The following is a 10,948-nucleotide window of genomic DNA, read 5'->3' on the forward strand; positions in this document are numbered from 1 at the left end:
TTCTAATAATACAACAAAAAGAAAAGGGGTAAGGGAATGGTAAATGTTATTTTTATTCTTAATAAGAGATTTTATGTAGGATTTTAGGAAATAGAATTCTCTTCCATAAGGAGCACTAAGATTCTCTATAGCGAATTTTCTCTAAATGTAAAGTGAAATTAATCAAAACAGTGGATTTCAGACACCAAATACTTGAAGCAAGAAAAATAGAAGCTCTCATATGCTAGATTAGAGTCGTATTTCATAGTTAATATTGTGTTCGAATAAAATAAAATACTATCTTTTCGATTTTGTATGACATAATTTTTGCTTTAATATGTTATAAAAAGAATGACACTGTTCTATATTGGGAAATGTCATATATACCCTTGAACTTTGTAATTTAGAACTAATATATCTCTTATTAAAAAATAGCTCATATATATTTCTATCGTTACATAAATGACCCATGAATATCTTTTTTGACTAATGGAGTTGAAAAGTTGATTTTGTATTTACTTTTTTAGTTGTGTATTAAAATAAAATCCATATAGGGATATATTTGATCATTCTCACAAAGTTCAGGAGTATATTTAATTTTTCTCACACGTGAATTTTTTTTTATTCAATAACTAATTTAAATTTTAAATATCTCTCTGGCGAATTGTTTGCATATCATTGTTTGAGTTTCTTGTTCTTATTTTTTTTAATTTTTTTTCTTTCATTCTTTAGCGTGAAATGTGAGAAATAAAATTTTTAGCGTGCATTGAATAAATTGTACTTCTTTCATTTCAATGTATGAAAGTAATATATCTGCCCGCACTTTGCACGATTGTGAAAAATAGTTTAAAATACTAGTATTTAATATTACTGTCATGTTTTTTTATAAAAATAATTTAATATTATTTAATTTTTTTTTAGTCAATCTCAAAAAGAATGATATATTTTTATATTTAATTATAATTTTAACTTTTAAATGACCATTTAATGAGGTAATTTTTAGCCTCATAAATTATCTATGACTTACTCTCTCGGTCCAATTTGTGCCCACTATTTGACTTGATACAAAGTTTAAAAAAAAATATTTTGAAACTTATGATACAAAACAACTCTTACATATTTATGTGACTATAATCATTTCATTAAGGGTAAAACTCAAAATTTTAAAGTTAAAAGTTTTTCTAATTATAGTTAAGTGATATTTTTTTTTGAACAGACTAAAAAGAAAAATGATATCACATAAATTAAGTCGGAGGAAATATGTAAGTTATACTCGGTGTCGCTTTAGCTCATTTCACGTCCATTAAAATATATTTATTAAATGTTTTTTGGAGAATTGAGCACTATTAAGAAGAAACAGTTCTTTTTTTTGTTTTCACCTGGTATCCGAAGCCCGTGGAGCCCAACTAAATTCGGATCGTGCATAGCAGAACCCATTCATGGGTGACACTCCCAACAAGATTTTTTTTCATACCAGGGCTCGAATCCGAGACTGCTGGTTGTGGGTGAAACAGTCTCACAATTGCACCACAACCCATGTTGGTAAGAAATAGTTCTTTAATATAAGATAATAATCAGAAACAATTACTCCTCCCTTTTAATTTATGTGATATAGTTTGACTTGACACGAAATTTAAGAAATAAGAAAAAATTTCACAATGTTTCGAAACTACCTTGAAATAAATAAAATTTTAATTAAAAGAGTATTTTTCGTCAATAAATAGGATCCAACATGAATAAAATATTTGATAAATAAATAAATGTGTCATTTTTTTTATGTCTGATAAAAAAAAATGAGTCGTATAAATTAAGACATAAGACGTACTTTTTGTTTTTATCTTGAATTTCTAAAGTAATATTTATTTATTTTTTTGGCTAATCCGAAATTTGGAAGGAAGGAAATTAATTTCAAAAATGTACTTTTTTTTTAAAAAAAATAAATAAATAAATAAAGTTGACAGCACCTACCAAAATTAGGGCACGATAAATGTATTCTGTCTCACTTGGCAAATGAAGCATTGAAGGGTCAACTCTTGCTGCTGTTTCTCCTCCTCCTTTTATCAAGGCATCGTTGCTATCAGGTACACTTGCTAATAAATTTCTAATATTTTCACTGTATTATTTGAATCCGTTTGGAATTTAAACATGAAATCTCGTAATTTTCAAACCATTTCATTTATCACTAAATCAATTTTCTTTTTTGAAAAATATATATGTATAGAATCTAACCAAGCCAAAGGTACTGAACCAAAAGTGGATCTTTCCCTTTTACTTGTAAAAAGTTTTCTAATTTGATTTTTCTTTTTACTTGTCAAATTTGATAAATTATACCCTCAATTTGATAAATTATACCCTCAATTTATTGAGGGAGAGAGTTAATATCTTTGGTATCAAAATATTTTAAAATTTAGATTATAATTTTAGTGATTAATATGGTAAAATGACAAACTCACTATATCAATAATTGATTTCTTAATAGATATGTCAAGTCAAAACAAAACTTGACAAGTAGAAGGGAGGGATCAGAAAATCAAAGGATATTTTAGTACATTTGACATATTTTTAATTTACGATCACAAGATTAAGTTTTTTACTTTCTTAAACGAACAAATTGAAATGGAGGAAGTATAAATATCGTGTGTGAACTCAATTATTATTGCATTTTTTAACTTGAGGTTGCTATAGAAATCATAAACTTCAAATTTTGGATCTTCCATACTTTCTTCACTAGATCCTCCCCTCGTGAATGCGAGTAATTTTCCTTAAATCTAGCTTCTTGGCTTACCACAAGCAACCTATATGCTTTCTTGGTTTTGAGGTTACAAAGTTATGCTTAAGATGGACATTACTTGTGAGCTTCTTTTCACTGTCGGTGTATATAAGTTAAAAAACTCATTTTTCTTTTCCAACACCTCAGAGAAGGGTTGAATATTATGACGATTACATAATACATAGAGTTTGATCGTAGTTTGTTTAATGTAATTTCTAAGGAAGAAGAAATGGCATAGTTTAAAACAAATGTCATGTAATTTCTAACAAACAAATGCTTAAGATGCATATTTTTAATTGGTTATTAACTTTGTTTCGTAATTACCGGATTAGGATCATTATAGACTGTGTTACATGTTATTACGATTACATATTACATCTGTTTGATCATAGTTTGTTTAATGTAATTTCCAAGGAAGAAGAAATGGCTTATGCTGCTCTGACTTCTGCTGTTTGCTCACTCGAGCTGTTCCTGCAATGCAATCATCCATTACTGAATAATCTTCAGAGGAAAGACCAAATCTTATCACTATGTAAAAGGATTATTGCTTTTCAAGAGTTCTTGACGGATTATGAAACGATAAAGCATAGGCACGGAAGGCTGAAATTGTTGGAAGGGAAGATCAAAGAGAAAACGTATCAAGTTGAAGATGTTGTTGACTCAAAGCTGAGGAAATATTTTCTGGCTAAAAATGCAAATTACCGAAGAAAGGCCTTTTCAGTCCTATGTAGGAGGTTGCAGGTAGCAATTGAAGAAATGGAATTCATCAAAAAAGAAGTGATGAAAATTAAGGGTGACAAGATTAGCACTTCCAAGTTTCATAAACAGGTTTTACCGTTTAGGCATACATCAACAAGTAGTCCAAATTTGCAACAAGAACCAGTTGGTTTCCTGGACAACTTGGAGAAAATAATTGATAGGCTCAGAGGTTTGCCTTCTGAACTAGATATCATTACTATAGTCGGAATGGCTGGTATTGGTAAAACAACTCTTGCGAAAAGAGCATATAATCATCCTTCTGTTGTTTATCGGTTTGATGTTCGTGCTTGGATAACTGTTTCTCAAGAGTATAGAGAAAGAGACATATTATTTGATCTCTTTTATTCTGTTGTTGCTCCAACCAATGAAATCAATCAAGAGAGTGACAAAGAAGCTGCTGATAAACTGTATGGTGGACTAATGACTCATTCTTCGAAAGAAATATATGAAAGAACAAACCAAGACACTGCAGATCGAGTGTACAAAAGTTTAAAAGGTAGGAGATTTCTTATTGTTGTTGATGACATGTGGACCACTGATGCTTGGGACAATGTGAGCAGGTTGTTTCCTGATGATAATAAAGGAAGTCGTATCATACTAACGAGTAGGCTCATTGATGTAGCAACTTATGCTAATCCAGATCGGCAACCTCATCGACTGAATTTTCTAAACGACGATGAAGGTTGGGAGCTACTCCGTCAGAAAATTTTTGGGAAAAGAGGATGTCCATTTGAATTGGAAAAGATCGGAAGAATTATTGCAGAAAAATGCCAAGGATTACCTTTAGCAATTGTTGTGGTTGCAGGGCATCTCTCGAAAATGAGCAAGACTCCTGATTGCTGGAACACTGTTGCAGAAAGTGTGGGTTCCGTTGTAAATCGTGAGCCAGGGCAGTGTTTAGACATACTTGCTCTAAGTTACAACTACTTGCCTCAACATCTAAAAGCCTGCTTCTTGTACATGGGAGCATTTCCTGAAGATTTTGAGATTCCTGTATGGAAGCTGATCTGGTTGTGGGTAGCTGAGGGCTTTCTTAATGCAACAGGGCTTACAACCGTGGAAGAACTAGCAGAGGAGTGCTTGGAGGATCTTATTGATAGAAGCTTGGTTTTCGCTGTAAAGCGGTCTAATGGGAAACTCAAAACATGTAAACTCCATGATATCATGCGAGACTTTTGCTTAGAAGAAGCTAAAAGACAAAACGTTCTACATGTCTTGAAGCACTCCCTCGATGTTCTATCAGAAAACATTACAGCTCTGCGCCGGGTTAGTTTCAATTGCGACACCATCTTCTCAAGTCACCCCACTGATCCTACTGTTTCTTTTTCGCGTTCCATCTTGGGATTCAATATTTCTCAAAGTCCAAACTTTTCATACATAGACTTCAAATTGCTCAGGGTTCTTGATATCACTTTCCAACATTTCCCACAGTTTCCGAGTGAGATCATGCAACTTGTTAATTTGCGTTACCTTGCATTTGCCACTAGCAGTGAATTCCCTCCAGCTGCTTCACAGTTTTGGAGTTTGCAGACTTTAATCCTTCATGTGTATTCAAGAGACTCAACTTTGCCTTGGGAGATTTGGAAGATGCAAACCCTCAGACATCTCCACATTAAACCAAGCATCTGTTTGCCAAGACAAATGAAAGAAGAACACAACGGATACAATTCTTTGGTCTTAAATAACCTACAAACACTTACAAATATTACCCTTGCAGATTGTACAACAGATGTCTTTTCAAGCATCCCTAAGTTGAAGAAATTGGGAATATGTGAAACGGTCGAGTATACTTATCCAGTCCAGATTCCCTGGAGTGATTTTCTTTACACGTCTGAAAATCTGTGGCCCTATTGTAGTGACACACTATCAGACTTGTGGTTGGATTGCCTTGTAAATCTCGCTCTCCTGCCTCAACTCGAAACATTAAAGATCATTGGGTTGAGACCACCGGTACAAGTACCAAAATTAGCTCTTCATCTCAATGCACTTCCAGAGAATCTTAAGAAATTGACTTTGAGCTTCACTTACTTGCCATGGGAGAGTATGGCCTCTCTTTGTAGATTACCAAATCTCGAGGTACTCAAATTAAAGAACTATGCCTTCACAGGTCCAAAGTGGGAACAAGTTGAAGAGGGGTTCTGTTCTTTAAAACTTTTGCTGATCGAGATGTCTGATTTGAAACACTGGAGTGCCTCAAATGATCATTTTCCTGTCCTGGAACATCTTGTTCTTAAGAGTTGCCTTCGCTTGGACAGCATCCCTCACGATCTGGGAGATATTCCGACTTTGCAGATAATTGAGCTGGAAAATTCAAGCCAATCTGCAGTGCTTTCAGCTAAAGAGATCCAAGAGGAGCAGCAGAGTATTGGTAATGACACTCTACAAGTGCGAATGGAGAGAAATTTCGGGAGAATAGATGTTGTTACAGCTTCTTAGTCTGCCTGCAGGCAAGTAGAGAAATGAATTTATTACAAGTTTTGATTCTTGATTTAATTGACAGGCTTGAATATAGAATTTGTATACTACAAGTCCCTTTGACATTAACAAGTTGAAAATTGGTACTAACAAATTTGATATGCGTGACTTGAGCTGAGGGTCTTCCGGAAACAACATCTTTACCTCCACGAGGTAGGGGTAAGGTATTTAAATTTGTTAACACCAATATTATTTCTCTTGTTTTTAAAAAGGATGAAGAATGTTAGTTATCTGCTGTTTTAACCCAATAAATCCGAGTGTCTTTTGGAAACAACCTCCCTATCTCTATAAAATAGTGTTAAGGTCTGCGTACATCTTACCCTTCCCAGACCCCACTTGTGGATTTCACTGGGTATATTGTTGTTGTTGTTGTTGTTTTAACCCAATAAATCTAAGTTAAACTCTTTGAAAAAAGGGTGTGGCGTAGTAGTCAATGAAGTGGTTGAGAATGGTGAGTTCTGAGGTTTAAATTTCAATAGAGACAAAAACATTGGGTGATTTCTTTCAATAGGTTCTAGTCTTGGTGAATAGAGTTACTTGGTATGGTGGGAGGTGAAAGGTATCCCGTGAAATTAGTTGAGGTGTGCGAAAACTGATCTTGACATTGTGGTTATTAAAAAAAATAAAAAAAATAGGACCTTACAACAATGATAAGAGAACTTTCCATTATACTTGACAAGAAGGAAGGGATCTTAGGGATCAGAAATTTGAGGCAACACAATTGTAATTTAATGATGAAATGACCATGGATATCACTTCATTAGAACATGCACTATGAAAGGAAGTAATCATTATATAGAACCCGTTTGGATGGGCTTTAAGTTGGTCAAAATTAACTTAAAGCCCTTTTTTAGCTTTTAGACGTGTTTGACTAATGCTAACTTTAAGCCATAAAGTTCTTAAATTCAGTCAAAAATGAAAAGTTAGAATTTCTAACTTTTTTTCCAAGTGCTTAAAGTAATTTGTTTCACCATGAAAATTACTTTTATATTCCTTATATTTTAACTAAATTCCCAAATTACCCTTTTTATTCTTTTAACCCTAAAATTCAAACACTTATTTTCAACATAAACACTTTTATCCAAACACTCAACTGCTTATTTATAAAAATAACTTTCAGCACTTCAAAGTTCTAAAAACACTTCATACATAAAAGTTACTTTTTTAAGCCCATCCAAACGGGCTCATAATATGGATCTTAAGGACTCACAAAGTGGGGTCTACGGTGGATAGGATGTATGTTGACATTATTCTTACTTTTGTAGAGTAGAGAGAAGTTGTTATGTTGTCAATATTTGTTTTGCGGTGGGTGACGGAAGAAAGAAAGCAAGCATGCTTCCCTCAAAAGAATTATTCTGAACATCTTCAGACTCACTGTTTCACCTGATTCTACTTTGGTTATTATTACAGGGCAAGAAGGATGGAATTTCAATTGTGAAATTGAAATGATTGAGTCTATCGAAAACAACTTCTCTACCTCTCATAAGGTAGGGGTAAGGTCTACGTACACCTGAATTTGTGATGGTATACAATTCTTGTGTTTATTTGGTGGACGGTATGGAGAGAGAAATTATACTGATGCTTCGAAGACGGAGAAAACTTGTATTTAGATTTATCATGATCATCCTATCTTTGGCAGGGTGTGGAGGACACATATTAGGGTAGAAGGCTAGTACATAGACGTATTAACGCACTATGATTTCTTGTACTCTGATTTATGTTATTTATGTATGTATGCTGTGTTATCTTATGTTATTTATGGTATTTATGCTATTATTTAACGATATATACTGTTTTTTGGTGCTTTGATTATACTATTGTTTGGAACGCTTCCGTTATCTACTTTCCTACTTTTAATATTCTTGTCTGACCTTTTTTCTTATGTTTCTATTGAGCTGAGGGTCTTTCGGAAACAACCGTCCTACATTGGTAGGAGTCAGGTCTGCGTACACTTTACCCTCTCCAGACCCCACGATGTGGGATTACACTGGATTGTTATTGTTGTATTGTTGTTGTATCCTATCTTTGGCAGCAATGTTGATTCATAAATGCCATCATGTCAAATCAAAACTCACACTTGAAAAACTTCGTGTACAACTTGTGTTTCTCTAATATATGTAGGACTTTCCTTAAAAGTGCAACTTACGCAAATAAAGCTTCTATTTTAAAAAAATTAATCAAACAACTATAAATAATAATCGTCTATTAATAGAACTTGCTATACATCTATTAGTGTGATGTAAACAAGAATATAAGTAAATATTTACCCAAAAAATTATGCACTTCCTTTCTATCGTAAGCTTGTTTATTTAAAGGGAATCTTCATAGTATGAATAGGAAAGTACATATATTAACTAGCCATGGGCTATCCGTTTTACTCAAGAAATTATGCACTTTTTTTCTATCGTAAGCTTGTTTATTTAAAGGGAATCTTCATAGTATGAATAGGAAAGTACATATATTAAGTAGCCATAGGCTATCCGTTTTACTCAAGAAATTATGCACTTTCTTTCTATCGTAAGCTTATTTATTTAAAGGGAATCTTCGTAGTATGAATAGGAAAGTACATATATTAAGTAGCCATAGGCTATCCGTTTTACCCAAGAAATTATGCACTTTCTTTCTATCGTAAGCTTATTTATTTAAAGGGAATCTTCATAGTATGAATAGAAAAGTACATATATTAACTAGCCATAGGCTATCCGTACGGGGCGAGCATCTCCTGCAATGCAAGCACCATTGTTCGACAAGACTATAATAATTTTTATTTTATTGATAAGGATTCGATTTTCCAACTCGTAATTCTGTTTCCGCTGCCCCGAAAATAAATTAATTTAAATTAAAAAATTTCTTGGAGTTCAAAAAAAAAAGCAACAAAATATAATTAAATTTTTATTTTTATTGTTATTGAACCCAAATAATTGGTGCTGGAAATTGGGAAGTTGATTGATTGGTAGATACTATTGATATCACCCTTTCATAATTCTCCATCCACCAAAAATAAAGCAAAGCATATCCCAAAAAAATAAAATAACCAAAATATTATATATATTTTTTTGAAAAAAAAAAAAACAGAGTCAAGAAGATGAACTCCTTTCCCCTTTCTTCTTCATTGCGCATTTGCATTTATCAATTTCATCTCCATGGAAAATAATCATCAAGAAGTTTAATTAACACAATTCCGATCAACTTGGTGGCCGCGGCGACAATATCCGACAATCTCAACCCCATCTCCCATTTCTACCCATCCACCCTACCGGCCATGACCCGTCGGAAAAATCTGGAAACAAATAGATCAAGATCCGTAATTTTTCGTCAATCGGAGATTGACCCACCTCGTTATAGGGGTGTTCGTAAACGGCAATGGGGTCGATTTTCTGCTGAGATAAGGGATCCGATGAAAAAAGCTCGGGTATGGCTGGGTACATTTGATACAGCGGAGGATGCTGCACGGGCTTACGATGCTGCTGCAAGGTCCTATCATGGAGCTAAAGCGAAAACTAATTTCCCAATATTGCCTCCTTATGGGCAAAATCAATTTGAAAATCTTCAACATTCGAGGCCGGCTTCTAGTAGTATGAGTAGTACGGTGGAATCATCTAGTGGGGTGCGTGTGTTGTGTAATATGATGCAAACGCGGATTGAAGTTCCTCGTCGGATTCCGACCACGACGATGGGGGAATGCCATAGTGATTGTGATTCATCGTCATCTGTGGTAGATGATAATTGCATCGGCGGCGGCGACGAGTCGTCGCCGTCGTTTTGTAAAGATCCTCTGCCTTTTGATTTGAACTTTCCTCCTCCATCTGATGATGTTCACATCAGCCCCTTGTGTTTCTAGTAATTTTGATGATTATGATTGAAAAAAAAACTTTTTTTTCTATGTTTTCTTTTAATTCTGATTTTTTTCCTTGTTTAAAATGTATCCATCCATTTGGTGTATGATGATAACCAAATGTGTTTTTAAATTATGCGTAGATTTGTGTAGTTTTTTGCTCGGGCTGAGCGTCTATCGAAAACAGTCAGAGGCGTATACTTTGCATACACTTTACCCTCCTCAGATTTCATCTTTATGAGATCACACTGGGTGTTCGTCGTTATTGTTATATTGATTAGTGTTGCAATCTGTATTAGGAAAGATTGTATCTTTACTATTGAACACTGGATCTGATTATTGAATTTTTATCCATCTTTTGATCTGCTTCTGCTTGTTCTTTCTTCTAACCCTTTTTTTTTTGTACAAAGAATGTTTACATTCATAAGTGAATTATCCCTGCTTCATCACATAGGAGATATTCATTTTTTTTTTGTTCTCTCTCTGCATTTTCTTTGAGTATTTTAGTGGTATCATGGACTATCAAATGAGTTGAAAGTCACTGCAAACCATGTTGAGCGCTTCACCTTGCTTAGCAGGCGCTTCAGTGTCGTCATCTCTGAGACATATTTTCCCTTGCCAATGAGTGTAATCCTGCAGAGGAAACACTCAACAATACATTTCACTTTATGGTATTTTTTTTTCCAATTTTTTTATCCATATATTTTCATTGTTCATGCTTATAATTATAAGTTTTGGACTACACATGTATATTTGTATTTTTTCTTCATTAAAGTCTACTTTATTTGGGGTTTCCGCTTAAAGCCCAACAGACCTTAGAGCTTTTTGTGCGCTTGCTTTTGATAATACTGATTTAAATGTGGAGGATATGTACTGGCACAGAAGAAGATGGAGTGAAGGCTTCCAAAAGATTTCGCGGCCAAGAGAAAGTAAGACTGTTAAACCTTTACATTTTTTTTTACATATGAGTATTATGAATAGACAAACTCTGTTATGGCTGATTATCCTCCTATCGAAACTTGGAATTTAGGGAGGCAACATGTGTTGTTTCCAAGAAACAAAATGTCATGAATGGACTTTGAGAATGTAGAAAGATGAACAATTTGGAGGATAAGTGGTGTATGGAAAAG

At 33.9% G+C, this 10,948-nt stretch overlaps 2 protein-coding genes across 3 annotated transcripts; both read left to right on the forward strand.

Moving 5' to 3' along the window:
• The first annotated feature begins 1,976 nt into the window (after window positions 1-1,976).
• LOC129870962 (putative late blight resistance protein homolog R1A-3) lies at window positions 1,977-7,769 on the forward strand. 2 transcript variants are annotated; one of them, XM_055945831.1, is made up of 3 exons: window positions 1,977-2,060; window positions 3,164-5,955; window positions 7,394-7,769. In XM_055945831.1, the coding sequence occupies exon 2, from the start codon at window positions 3,173-3,175 to the stop codon at window positions 5,942-5,944; it is 2,772 nt and encodes a 923-aa protein (XP_055801806.1). In that variant the 5' UTR covers window positions 1,977-2,060; window positions 3,164-3,172; the 3' UTR covers window positions 5,945-5,955; window positions 7,394-7,769. The 2 variants fall into 2 exon arrangements, with proteins under 2 accessions (XP_055801806.1, XP_055801805.1); XM_055945830.1 differs by lacking the exon at window positions 7,394-7,769 and having other exon boundaries at window positions 3,164-6,084.
• A 1,202-nt stretch (window positions 7,770-8,971) lies between these two features.
• LOC129871537 (ethylene-responsive transcription factor 3-like) lies at window positions 8,972-10,207 on the forward strand. The gene has a single exon (XM_055946478.1). It carries the CDS (start codon window positions 9,246-9,248, stop codon window positions 9,822-9,824), a length of 579 nt encoding a protein of 192 aa, XP_055802453.1. The 5' UTR covers window positions 8,972-9,245; the 3' UTR covers window positions 9,825-10,207.
• The last annotated feature ends 741 nt before the right edge of the window (window positions 10,208-10,948 follow it).

Source organism: Solanum dulcamara, chromosome 10, assembly GCF_947179165.1.
Source record: "Solanum dulcamara chromosome 10, daSolDulc1.2, whole genome shotgun sequence".
NCBI lineage: Eukaryota > Viridiplantae > Streptophyta > Magnoliopsida > Solanales > Solanaceae > Solanum > Solanum dulcamara.

Coding starts and splice junctions, on each gene's coding strand:
- LOC129870962 (XM_055945831.1), top strand. CDS start 3,173: ATGGCTTATGCTGCTCTGACTTCTGCTGTTTGCTCACTCGAGCTGTTC.
- LOC129871537 (XM_055946478.1), top strand. CDS start 9,246: ATGACCCGTCGGAAAAATCTGGAAACAAATAGATCAAGATCCGTAATT.